Genomic DNA, 13313 nt, shown 5'->3' with positions numbered 1-13313 from the left:
GGAAGCGGTGAAGTAAGTGGAACTAGTACTGCGGTGTTCACTCCGGGACGGTCCCTCTGCTCCTCCCTCTGTGCAGGTGCTGTCTCTGGGCGCAGACGTGTTGCCGGAGTACAAGCTCCAAGCTCCTCGCATCCACAAGTGGACGGTGCTGCACTACAGCCCCTTCAAGGCAGTGTGGGACTGGCTAATACTGCTGCTGGTCATCTACACTGCCATTGTCACACCGTACTCCGCTGCTTTCCTCCTCAATGACCAGGTGACATGCAAATTATTAGCTAACGATGAAGCTTTTGCTTGTTATTAATTACAATCCTGATTTATGTAAGAGCTGTACATTAGGGCTGCAAATGATCGCAAGGTAGCTGAAGATTCATCGTGATTAATCATGAGCGTAATTAATCCTAAGTTGGTCAGTTGTTGTTGTTACTGATAGACTGTTGATCAATATTAATCATAGTTAATCATGATAAATATCAATGATAAATCTCAATAATACAACATTCCTTAATATAATCCTCAACATTCCAAACATTTTAAAATAAATTATTTGTCAATATCATCTTTTCCAAATTTGTCTAGTCACATGAAGAGTGTCACAGTTACTGACCTGCACTGATGACACTAAATTTTAATGTTTTTTAACACATTGACACAAATGGAATTCCTGCATAACAACCTGAAAAAATAACGCTTCATCATCGGCAAATGAACGGACCAGGTCAGAAAACACTATGGCTTCAGTACAGTTAAAATGGATATAGAGTCAGGACAGTATGTCAGATGAATGTTCTATTTTTCTGTCGTTTCCTTGTGTGTTTTTTCTTTTTCTGTCGTTAATGCAAACAAATGTTCCTCTCTCTTTCTTTTGCCCCTCTCTGTGTAGGAAGAGGCGGCTATGCAGAGCTGCGGTTACTCCTGCTCGCCCCTCAACGTAGTGGACCTCATAGTGGACATCATGTTCATTATTGACATCCTCATCAATTTCAGGTCAGTTGGTGTTGAGTTCTTCCGATAACAGGCTTTGGCTCTGCTTGTGTTATCAATTCGGAACTTTAGCAAAACGTCTCGAAGCTTACGTTCTTGTAAAAATCATTTACTGTATTTTCTATATTGGCCATGAAAACCAAACCCTGACACACTCTCTCACCTTCAAGTGGTGGATTTACAGCCATTTTGTTCTCAGTTGAAAAATACACTTGAAATTAAATCCTAGAACATTCTATGAAGGTTCACAAAGGGGCTTGTAAGGCGCAGTGTGATTTGGGTGGCTGTCATGGTGACTACTGTCCCCGCGACCTGGTAACGGATAAGCGAATGAAATTGGATGGATGGATTTCCACACATTAAATTCCCAAGACCTTTCATCGTTGTAATGGTAGTATTTGTATGTACACCGGTCCCTTTCTATATCGCGGTCTATATTCACGGCCCCTTACTCTGATCTCATGACATTTTTGCCATATTGCGATAACTCTGGGGGAGGTTCGTAAAGGGTAAATACATTCGTACATAATATAATAACTATCTCACCTCTACTTTGCGATTTTTCCAATTTTGTGTTAGGTCGTGGAACGCAACTATCGCGATAGGGGAGAATCACTGTATTATTATTATTGGTACTATTGGTAGTATGAGCAAAACATGGATTTGTAAATTAAGTTTTTTTGCTAAACACCAACAACAAATACAATGCTAGCACTCATTTTACAACAAGGACTCCAATCAACAGTCGGTCCCAAATAAGGGAGATTACCGTAATACAGATTGCAAACGTCGGCATAGACAATTATCATGGGATCAGTCGGAATTATTCAGAATAATTCTAGAGATACATTGTCTCGCGCCCCTAACCCTTGACCTTTCTTTCGCTCCCAGGACGACATATGTGAACACCAACGATGAAGTGGTGAGCCACCCACTGCGAATCGCCGTCCACTACTTCAAAGGCTGGTTCCTCATCGACATGGTCGCTGCTATTCCCTTTGATCTGCTCATCTACCGAAACGGAGAGGAGGTAGGCACTCACGGACCAACAGAACCGGGAGTGTTTTTGGTTTTAGAGATAATGGGAAGGAAGTGGGGAGACGCAGAGGCAATGAGATGGAGGTTAAGATGTGGAGGAAGACGAGCAAATGCTGTTATTGCTTCAACACGGGGGTGTCAATGACTTGGCGGGCCACGTTCGGTCCACGGGCCTTGAGTTTGACACGTGTGCTTAAACATCTGTCTGCCACCTTGGGATTCTTATGATTTGTTATGCACACTCACGAAGGTCTGTTTGTTGATTTATCAATGGTTGTTTTCATCCATGAGCATAAAACAACATCTTAATTAAAGAAACGCTGTTCCTATCGATCAGTGACTAATTTATGGAAATGAACACAACGAAAACAAATGAGCGATGGGTTTCTTCGTTGAATATGAATTTTTATTTTGACTCCTGTAGGGGTGACTGGAATTAACAATTTTTATTAACAATTTATTTTGGTCATTGGAGCCCTGAGATGAAGCTTCATGTGTCAGGAAAAACCCAAATTTTACATCAGAGATCACCAATTATATTTGTCAAAAGGGCCAGATTCATGAAGAATCATGAGAATGAAAAGCCAAAAAAGCTAAGGTTTATACATTTGTATGTACTATTGTAATATTATTATTATTATTTCACATTGGTTAATTTACCTTACCGCACTAAACTAGCCAGTAATTCTGGATACATTTTTGATGACATTTTCTGAGCCAAAAAATGGATGTTTTCAATGCACAGAACCAGTGAAATGGAAAAGTGTAACTGGTTAAATTTAAAAAAAGAGAAGGATGAAATAAGATAAAACGGCAGCTGATGTATTGAAGCAGACTCTGATATTACCCTTTCTACTGCAGAGAGTCCCACGAGGCCTCGGCTTTTCCAGCGGATTGCGTAACTTGTGAATGTGAATGTGTAACTCGGAACTTTTCAATATCTAATTCCCACCTTCCTCTGTCTCCTCCGATCTCCGTAGACCACCACTCTGATCGGCCTGCTGAAAACTGCTCGTCTTCTGCGATTGGTCCGCGTGGCCAGGAAGCTCGATCGCTACTCGGAGTATGGTGCGGCCGTCCTCTTCCTCCTCATGTGCACCTTCGCCCTGATCGCTCACTGGCTGGCCTGTATCTGGTACGCTGCCACAGTCTGATGAATACTGACAGAAGTATGGACTCCGTGGTATCGATACTCAAATGAGTGGTACTCGATCGATTAGTTGATCATTTGTTCCTTAATGGTAGAAGTTAAATTATTTAGGTTACGTTGCGCAAAAATGAAATAATGTAATTTGCTACGTCTAACATTGTATTAAAAATACATTCTAAAGTTGTTAAATGGTCAGTATTTGTCATGTTTTTTACTGGAGTAAAAAGAAATTGATATCAGTATCGGTGATAAAAAAACGGGAAAAGAATATGGGAGTAAAGTTAGGATTGTACACATTGAACACGTTGTCTTAGAACCCTGGCGTCATCAAAAACTTTAGCGACGTTACTGTTTGACATCACTGCTAATCTAAGGCAATGCTAATATTAATACATCTATCACTAATAGTAATTTAAGTATTTTAATTTCATTTTATTCAGCTTGTTCACATTTCAACTGTTACTTTCCCCAGGTATGCCATTGGAAGTGTGGAAAGGAACGGTTCTATTGGCTGGCTTCACACACTGGGCGATCAACTGGGAAAACACTTCAATGACTCCATTCCAGGTATTAAAAAGACTGAATGCAAGCACAAATACTAAGAGTGTCGATGTGGAGACGTAAGTATTTGTCCACCATAGAGCCCTACCAGGGGTTCTTAATCTACTGGGGATTATTGGAACACATAAACTAGCAGAGCCCTTACTACCGGGGTGTCAAACATGCGGCTCGTGGGCCAAACCCGGCCCGTTAGAGGGTTCAATCGGGCCCGCTTGACGAATTTTGAAAGTAGAAAAAATGGACCAAAGAAGAATGATACTTATACTTATGTGCATGAAAACAAAGGGGAAAACATGGATTTATTGTTATTTATCAAAATAGACTGTATATGACCCCTAAACCAAAATGAGTTTGACACCTCTTTCCTTTTTAGACATATTTATTTTAAATATATAACTATATTCTTATAGAGTAGAATCCATTAGAAGTGGATTTTTACCAAATTCAAATGTTTACAGAAGCTTAACTTCAGGCTGTGGTCGTCGTTGTTACTTCTGACTAACGGTAGACCCGTTTTGACATTTCCTTCACATCTGTAGGGTCAGGACCTTCCATTAAGGACAAGTATGTCACAGCTCTGTACTTCACCTTCAGCAGTCTGACCAGCGTGGGCTTTGGAAATGTTTCCCCAAACACCAACTCAGAGAAGATTTTCTCCATCTGTGTCATGCTCATAGGCTGTGAGTAAAAAAACAATGTCACGTAGTCACTCGAACGTGAAAAATGTTGATACAAATATAACAATATACATACACAAATGCACATTTATATATACAGATATATTGATAATTGCGTAAATATGTATAAAAATGTGTTCAGATATATATGAACAAAAATGCAGTATGTATAAATATGTTGAAATGTTATATACCAAAATAGAGAATTATATGTATTCATATAGATACACTGTATATATGTATATATGTACACTGTATATACAGTATGTGAATGTATAGTGTATATAAATATATATATATACACAGATTATTTCAGTGTAAAATAATTATAATTATATATATATATTATATATATATATAATGGTGACATATTTCAACACATAGTCAGAACATTATGTGTTTTCAGTTCAATTGTCTATTAACTTACTCTCATACTCGCTGCAGGAGTTTCTGTTTAACTGAAACACCTCAAGCTTAAAATTCAATCATCAACAGGAAGTAATCAGAATATGTACAGGAAGTCCGCAGCGGACACGCTGACTCCTACTTTACAAGCCGCAATTAAGTACAGTAACAAAAAAAAATCCATCAACTCAATGAAGCTAAACTTTTGAGTTCTACTTTTGCATATATTTCGACAATTTTCCACATTTAACATCAACAGCAGCTCCGTGATTTCATGGTATTATCCAACAGCTGTATTCCATCGTAGAGATTGCAGTGTTACGGACAATCAGAATGATGACCCTTAAAGCTCTATGAGTATCAGAAGTTTTAAGTATTTGTTACCTTCCAGGTTTTCCTAGAGCTTGTTACGGACATTTAGTAAGTCGACAGAGTTAACATGCACTGCTGTTTTCATTCAAAGTATTTCTCTTTGTATTTCATTATGCTGATGTTTTAATCGTTGAAGAGTGCAACGCGACATTTTCGTTTGAAAATGGTACACGGAGCAAACTTAACCCCATGTACCTTAGCATCAATGCCAACTGCCTGTTCGTCTGCTGAAAAATGTAGTTAAGGTAAATGTTGTAGAAGAGAAGTAGCCTGACGTAAGAGCCGAAGACGAAGCTCGAGAGGAAGCACTTACAGGACAATTCATTTATTTTCAGTTTGGGCTGCAGTCCTCCTCCAGACAATGTGGCATTTACCGCGACAGAAAATGAAACTAACACTTGGTCCATTTTTATTTCTGGACACTGAGTCACAAATTGTTCAAAAAATGAAATGCAGTTAGCGATAAAAACCTTTCGTGTTTTATGCCTTGTTTTGAGATTAAGTCGGAGATAGATTGTCGTCTTAGTTCGTTTTGAGATTAAGTCGGAGATAGATTGCCGTCTTAGTTCCTCTCTATCTATCTCTCTCGCACACACAAACACACACATGGCTGTTCAAATAGAGAATGTTGACAGTAATGAGGGCCGACAGATCTTTAGAAGTCAGCGGAAATCCAAACAAACACAGGATTGACAATTATTTAAACAAATTAGAACAGGAGGACAACACCGATTAGATGCGCGGTAGTAAATCCTTTGAGGTAAATATTATTGTCCTTGTCAAACAAGGAATATTCGCGCTTCGTTTGTTTTTTACACGCATGTAAAAGCAGAGACAAGACACTTCTGCACATAATAAACAGACATTCAAACAAGAAAATAGAGGACATGCTTAGAAGGTGTTTGGTAATGTATTCTGTTATAATCAATACAAACTGTGGCACTAAGTGCCTCTTAAATGCAGTTGCAATTGATATATACTTATGTCTAGCATATGCTATTAGCCAACTCATGGCGGGAATTATCTCGGTGCCACTTCCTGTTATAAATATTCTAACAAATACAAAATTTAAAAAATACTCAACTTAACTTTGCGTGATGTAACAAAAATAGGGAGACTATCGCCTTAGCAAAAAGACAGCCCGCGGCATACATGTGGGGCAAAGAAGGTATCGGATTGATATTGACATCCATGTTGCGGTATCAGTATTGGACATTAAGAAGATGGATAGATAGATAGATAGATAGATGGATGGATAGATGGATAGATAGATAGATGGATAGATGATAGATAGATAGATAGATGGATAGATGGATAGATAGATAGATGGATAGATGAGAGATAGATAGATAGATAGATGGATGGATAGATGGATAGATAGATAGGTAGATAGATGGATAGATAGATGGATAGATAGATAGATGGATAGATGATAGATAGATAGATAGATAGGTAGGTAGATAGATAGATAGATGGATGGATAGATGGATAGATAGATAGATGGATAGATGATAGATAGATAGATAGATGGAGAGGTAGAGAGATAGATAGATGGATAGATAGATAGATGGATAGATGGGTAGATGGATAGATGGGTAGATGGATAGATAGATAGATGGATAGGTAGGTAGGTAGGTAGGTAGGTAGGTGGGTAGATAGATAGATAGATGGATGGATGGATGGGTAGATGGGTAGATGGATAGATAGATAGATAGATAGATAGGTAGATAGATGGATAGATAGATAGGTAGATAGATGGATAGATAGATGGATAGATAGATGGATAGATAGGTAGATAGATAAATAGATAGATAGATAGATAGCACTTTATTAATCCCTCGGGAGTTCCCTTTGGGAAATTGAACAGTTTAGTTGTGTCATCCCTAGTTTTGTTGTGTTTTTTTGTCACACATACCTTAGGGAAAAAATAGTCTATCAACTTTTGCTTTCCATGTCTCAATTCTTTATAATTTTTTTGTTGGTGCCCGGATACCCAAGCTAGTAGTCCTACTTCGTAAATGTGTTACAATGATGTACAAAATACAACTGTGTCTGTTTTCAAAATGTTTTCCTTAAAAAAAAAACAACCCTCCAAACTAATCAACACCTCTCTCGTCTCTTGCCCCCTAGCCCTCATGTACGCCAGTATCTTTGGGAACGTGTCGGCCATAATCCAGCGGCTGTACTCAGGCACAGCCCGCTACCACACTCAGATGCTCAGAGTCAGGGAGTTCATCCGCTTCCACCAGATCCCCAACCCTCTCAGGCAGAGATTGGAGGAGTACTTCCAACACGCGTGGTCCTATACTAATGGCATCGACATGAACGCCGTGAGTACCGCTCCCCACGCATCACCTCCTTGTGTGTTCACCTCGTCTGTTCATGTTCATGAATGTTGATTACACACATGTACGCACACGAAGGCTAGAGGAGTATTTTGAGCCTGCGTTGTACGTTAATAGGATGATTGGAAGACTTTGTCTCAGCATGCATGGTCCGACACCCTCAGAGAAAATAGGACTGATGTGAGTATGATAAATGAATTGCACACACACACACACAAACACACACACACACACATAAACAGACGCCTTTGTGCATTTTACTAGGGAAGAGTCTTGACCTCGTGTACTTTATGCATCTGCATGTTCACGTGCATGGAGGCTTCTATACACAGATACCACAGTACCAATTTTTTATTATTATTATTATTATTATTATTTGTGTTGATTTGCACATGTTCAAGGTTCTAATACAGCTCGTCTTGATCTAAACAACATCGACTTATTGCGATTTCACCGTTACGTCACCACACCCCGTACTTTTAAATTCATTTTAAAAAAGTCTTATCATTTGCCGATGACACCATATTTTATGAAACGCTTTTGCCCTTCGTTATGGATCCAAACCACGGTTTGTCGGACCAAATTCAACATCCCACTCTCCGCGTTGTTTTAATAGCTGTTTGCCGCCCAGGTTCCGTTTTCCTCCATCTTTTGCGATATGTCATATGTAATTGTATGCGAGTTCCGACTTACGAGAATCCGAGTTACGTCGACGCTAGGAACAAAATCCTGACGTAAGTGTAGTGCAAATCCAAACACAAACACTGTGACATGCAAACGGGTTACTAGTGCCATGCATGCCGACATACGGCACGAGATTGCTGGATTGCTCTACACGCGTCGGTGGATCGGAGTACAGTCGACCTTTATACCAGGGGTCACCAACCTTTTCAAACCTGAGAGCTACTTCAAGGGCATTTAGTAGCTACTTGTACAAACTTTCTAAACAATGATAGTAATAAGTGAATATCATTGCAAGTGTAACTGAAAAAACACAGTAACAGTACAATATTTGACCTTCTTGTTGACTAGTTTTATTTTTACAATATACCCCGTGGGCAACATAGCTACCAGGTGCCCCTGGGCACCACGTTAGCGACCCCTGCTTTATACAATACCCAAAAACCACATGCATACAGACGGAGCCCCAACACCGGTGACGTCTTCTGTATCCATGTATGAATGACTTCCTAAATGCCCCAGCCGGCATCGACAAAACAAACACACGTCACGCCCGCTCACTTTATGTGACTAAAGTATTGCTGTGCATGAGCCGGTCGGTGTTGTTGTAGCCGAGCTCTGTGTGGTTCCGTCTGGCATTCTGTCACAGTCATCTGCGACGACACAAATCTTATGTCTATTTTTAGGCTGCGCTCAAAGTACTTTTTTGCTAAAAGCACATTTGCTCATAACATCAGTATGCCGCCGCCGCCGCTGCAGCCTCGCAGTACCACATTAATTATTGCTGGTGAAGCCCTACGTAAGCACAGAGAATCTCTGTTTGGGTGCCAAGGTCTTAATGCAAGCTTCCATTAGTGAAACGGTATGTTTTTAGTTTCAGTCATTGTCCCTTCCTTTTGTTTTTTGTTTTCTCCTGTCATTCCTTTGTCCACTGGAGTTCAGTGTAATTGTCTTGTCTCTCTGTGTGTGTGTGACCATCATCAGCACGTATTCAATTGTGTTTTTTAAAATATGGTATATACGTAAATATGGTAAATATGGCCTAGACATGTAGGACAGGAGAGGAGAGAACCCATAATGTATTCACTTGCTTGTGTGCTGATCTATTATAATGTATTTATTTGAATGTAATAGATTAGAAAATAGTACATTACATTAGATCACAGTAGAATAGATTAGAAAATAATACAGTAGAATCAAATAGATTTCAGTAAAATACAGTAAAATAATGGATAATATAATGGAGTAACACAAAGTAGAACAGTGGTTTTCAAAGTAGGGACGGCGGCCTGATGGGGCGCCAGGGGATCCTCAGAAAATTGGAAGGAAGAGCAGGGGAGGATTCCAATGTCATCATCCTGGTGGGTTGCGACTGTTTGTCGTCATGCTAGTATGTAGCTAGCTAGCACGAAATGGACAGGTTTTGGTAATTAAGAATAAAAGAATAATTAATACAATGAATTAATTACAAAACACCACCACTGATGCAATGATTGCATTTAAGTGTCTCACAGCCTTCAAAAAAAAAAAAAAAAGAAAACTGAACATTGACTTGACAACAACGACATTTTGGACACAACAGAAGTGCAACCTTGAAAGTCAGCCACTTGGCAACAGCCAAATGTTCCATTAAATTGAAGACAGGCAAACATTGCATGCAGCCAGGTAATAAATTCTGCCTTCTACGCATTTGGGATTTCACCTGGCATCTCACAAATCAACAAAAAAGCCGTCACGTACTGGAAGACATGTTGAGTTATTTTTTAAAGCCAGAAAAGGAGAGTTCGAGCAGGAATTTTATGTCTGTGTTTTTTTTTTTTTCTTGTTTGATTTCTTTTTCGACTGAACCTTGAAAGTTTTAAAACTTTTATTGTATGACTAGGCTCAGAAAAAGGAAGATGGAATAAAAAAAAGCAAAGCGGGTTGCAAAGATGTCAATGAGGCTTGACATTAAAAAATACACAGGAAGTACAAAGTAAGGAGCAGAATGGAGGGAGGGAAGGGATAAATAAAGTGAGAAATGAAGCGTGGTCCATGCAGATCTGAAAAGGAACCCTCCTGGAGGCTGAAATGAAGAAACAGCTTGAGGAGAGGAGCGTTGAGACGCTGTGTGTTTTAGAGAGAGCGGGGTTGTGTGCAGTCAGCCATTGAGAGACTACACAGTAAGAAGGAGAGAAGAGAGAGGGAAGAAGAACTGGGTCCTTCCAGTGGCTGCGGTAAACTCGTTAAAACTGCAGTAGTCCTTCATATTAATTACACTCCGCAGGCCCGCTGACTGTTTCCCAGTGGGCTCTTGGAAGGGTTTGAAAGTCTTTTCCTGTCTGTGCTCTACAAATTAGTGAATGAGCTCATGGAAGTGAGAACCCCAGTCTAAACCATTCAATTCACCTTGATTTCTCTGGATGATTACAACCACAATTATTATAATTTATATGATTTAAGTACAGACACTGAAGAGACGATTAGACAGATAGAATGTGAAATAATGATAAACAACTTTAAACATGTTTGAATCCATAGCAGTGGTTCTCAACCACTGTGCTCTCCACACATTAGTGCGCAGGGAGAATTCACGAATTCATTCAAGTGTACCGTAGAAAATTGATCCAATTTAATTTCACTGGCCTAAAATCTATGTATTTATCAATTTATGGGTCTGTTACAATTGCAGAACAATTAGATACTTTACCACAAGGTGGCAGTAGATGGCTAAAAACAAAAAAAAGCGACTTAAAGCCGTTGGAAGATATTCAAGTGTCTTTCTTTAATTTCTGCAAGTACAACAGCAATGTGTTCAACTAAACATGCTGAGGTCTCACTATGAGGGAGTAAATTAACTGGAAAATCATTCACAAGGTTAAAGTGTACCTTAGGTAGGTATAAGTAAACGATTATAGAACTGTATTATCTATAGCATATGTTCAAATGCATCGTAACCACAGCTGGAGTTGAGCTAAGTTAGGTTAGCATTGCGATCACCTTTAAATTACGACCATGTATTTAAGGCCACATATAGGGGGGACGTCTTACCATGACAAGTACGTTACGTCATGAATATTTATTTACTAAGTAAGTTACTATTCTCTATGTTGTACTGGAGTACTGGAACCAAATACAGGGGAAATGATTGATATTAAATTTTCTTTCAAATAACTTTTGTTTGTTTGTTTTTTGACAGGATTTGACTTATAATGACTTTATTTTAAATAAACATTTACTTTTCGGTTTTACACTTTGATACAACCTTCAGTTTGAACACTTGATTCCTCTCACCTGTTCTCCTGTCTTGTTTTCCACATGTCTCCTTTTTCCTCCTTACACCTGTTTTTCTCCCGTCTTATGTCCTCACATTTCCTTTCCCCCTCCGTCTACCCACCCCTATCGTTCTCACCCTCCCTCACCTGCTCCCTCCCCCACCTTATTCCTTCGTCCCTCTCCACAGGTGCTGAAAGGCTTCCCAGAGTGTCTTCAGGCAGACATCTGCCTCCATCTGAACCGGACTTTGCTGCAGAACTGTAAGGCTTTTAAGGGCTCCACCAAAGGCTGCCTCAGGGCCTTGGCCATGAAGTTCAAGACTACCCATGCTCCTCCGGGTGACACTTTGGTCCACGCTGGCGATGTCCTCACCGCCATTTACTTTATTTCCAGGGGATCCATAGAGATCCTGAGAGGGGATGTGGTGGTCGCCATCTTAGGTAAATAAAATGCTCTTGAATTTAGCAATTTCTCTCCACCTTATATTTCTTTGAACAGCAACCTCTGAAAACCCGATGCCACGTTATGCCATTTATCTTGGATGGGTCCACTGACATTTACAAACTTATGGGGAAAAACAGAAACTTTAATATCTGCAGGGCCATGATCCAGTGTCACAAATCTGTTTTAAAACATTTATTTTTTTATGTAACTATGTGTAAAGAAACCATCCTTCCAAGCTGTAATGACTTTAAGGCATTTTTTGTAGCTTGGTATCGCCATCTACTGGTGGATAGTCAGCATTGCTCAAACTGCACCAATATTTTCCCACGACATTTTACTTTTTTTTCTTTTCTTTTCTTTCTTTTTTTCAGGGAAGAACGATATTTTCGGGGAGCCTATTAACCTGTACTCCCGCCCGGGTAAATCCAATGCTGATGTCAGAGCTCTTACCTACTGTGACCTTCATAAAATCCAAAGAGAAGATGTCCTGGAGGTGTTAGACATGTATCCTGAGTTCGCCGACAACTTCTGGAACAACCTGGAAATCACCTTCAACCTCCGAGATGTAAGTTAACTGGTTAAATTTGATAATAATATTAGAGTAAACGCTAAGAAAAAAAAAGTTAAATGTACATAATGTCTTGTTCTTTTTTTATTTTCTTTTTTTTTTTTTCAATTTTTTTATTATTTTTAGAACAACATGATTCCGGGCTCTCCAAGCAGCGACGACTCAAACGGAGGCGGATTTAACAAATTAAGAAGACGGAAGTTATCATTTAGACGACGTACAGAGAAAGGTAACCAAAACAAAATAGGTACACTACCAGTCAAAAGTTTTAGAACGCCCCAATTCTTCCAGTGTTTTTACTGAAAATTATGCCGTTTAATGTCTCACTGCACTCAGACGTGAAAGCATAGTACAAATAAGCAATTGGAGTCAAAAAAAGAAATTATGGAATCAATTTATAGACCAAAATGTATTCTAAAGGGTTGACTCATCAAAGTAGCCACGAGGCATTCTTTCTACAATAGAGATCAAATGTTCTTCAGAAAGTTCTTCCCATGTCTGTTGCAGAAGTTCCCATAAATGTGTGGCACTTGTGGGTTGCTTTTGCTTTCACTCTTCTGTCCGTTTCATCCCAAACCAGCTCAATGGAGTTTAAGTCTGGAGACTGTGCTGGCCACTCCGTGTGTTCAAATTTACCAGCTTGTTTTTTTTTTTCGCAAGATAGTTCTGGCATAGCTTGGACTTATGTTTTGGGTCATTATCTTGCTGTAAGATGAACCCCTGACCAACTAGACGCATACCAGAGGGTATTGCATGGCGCTGCAGGACGCGGTGGTAGCCGTTTTGGTTCAGGGTGCCTCTCACTCTGAACAAGTCACCAACCCTGGATCCAG

At 39.6% G+C, this 13313-nt stretch overlaps 1 protein-coding gene across 1 annotated transcript in view; it reads left to right on the top strand.

Annotated features, from left to right (window-relative positions):
* Nucleotides 1-13313, top strand: part of kcnh2b (potassium voltage-gated channel, subfamily H (eag-related), member 2b) — an 18926-nt gene that overhangs the window by 525 nt on the left and 5088 nt on the right. Inside the window, exons 3-12 of the mRNA XM_025054679.1 lie at nucleotides 27-256; nucleotides 884-987; nucleotides 1876-2014; nucleotides 3003-3157; nucleotides 3645-3739; nucleotides 4273-4413; nucleotides 7318-7517; nucleotides 11656-11908; nucleotides 12284-12477; nucleotides 12607-12709. Of these exons, the coding sequence (XP_024910447.1) occupies nucleotides 27-256; nucleotides 884-987; nucleotides 1876-2014; nucleotides 3003-3157; nucleotides 3645-3739; nucleotides 4273-4413; nucleotides 7318-7517; nucleotides 11656-11908; nucleotides 12284-12477; nucleotides 12607-12709 (1614 nt within the window). The remainder of the gene's footprint in view (nucleotides 1-26; nucleotides 257-883; nucleotides 988-1875; nucleotides 2015-3002; nucleotides 3158-3644; nucleotides 3740-4272; nucleotides 4414-7317; nucleotides 7518-11655; nucleotides 11909-12283; nucleotides 12478-12606; nucleotides 12710-13313) is intronic.

The sequence above is a fragment of the Cynoglossus semilaevis genome, chromosome 3 (assembly GCF_000523025.1).
Source record: "Cynoglossus semilaevis isolate Cse_v1.0 chromosome 3, Cse_v1.0, whole genome shotgun sequence".
NCBI classification, from domain to species: domain Eukaryota; kingdom Metazoa; phylum Chordata; class Actinopteri; order Pleuronectiformes; family Cynoglossidae; genus Cynoglossus; species Cynoglossus semilaevis.
Note: the sequence above shows the minus strand (reverse complement) of the source record. Positions and strands in the feature narration are given on the sequence as shown.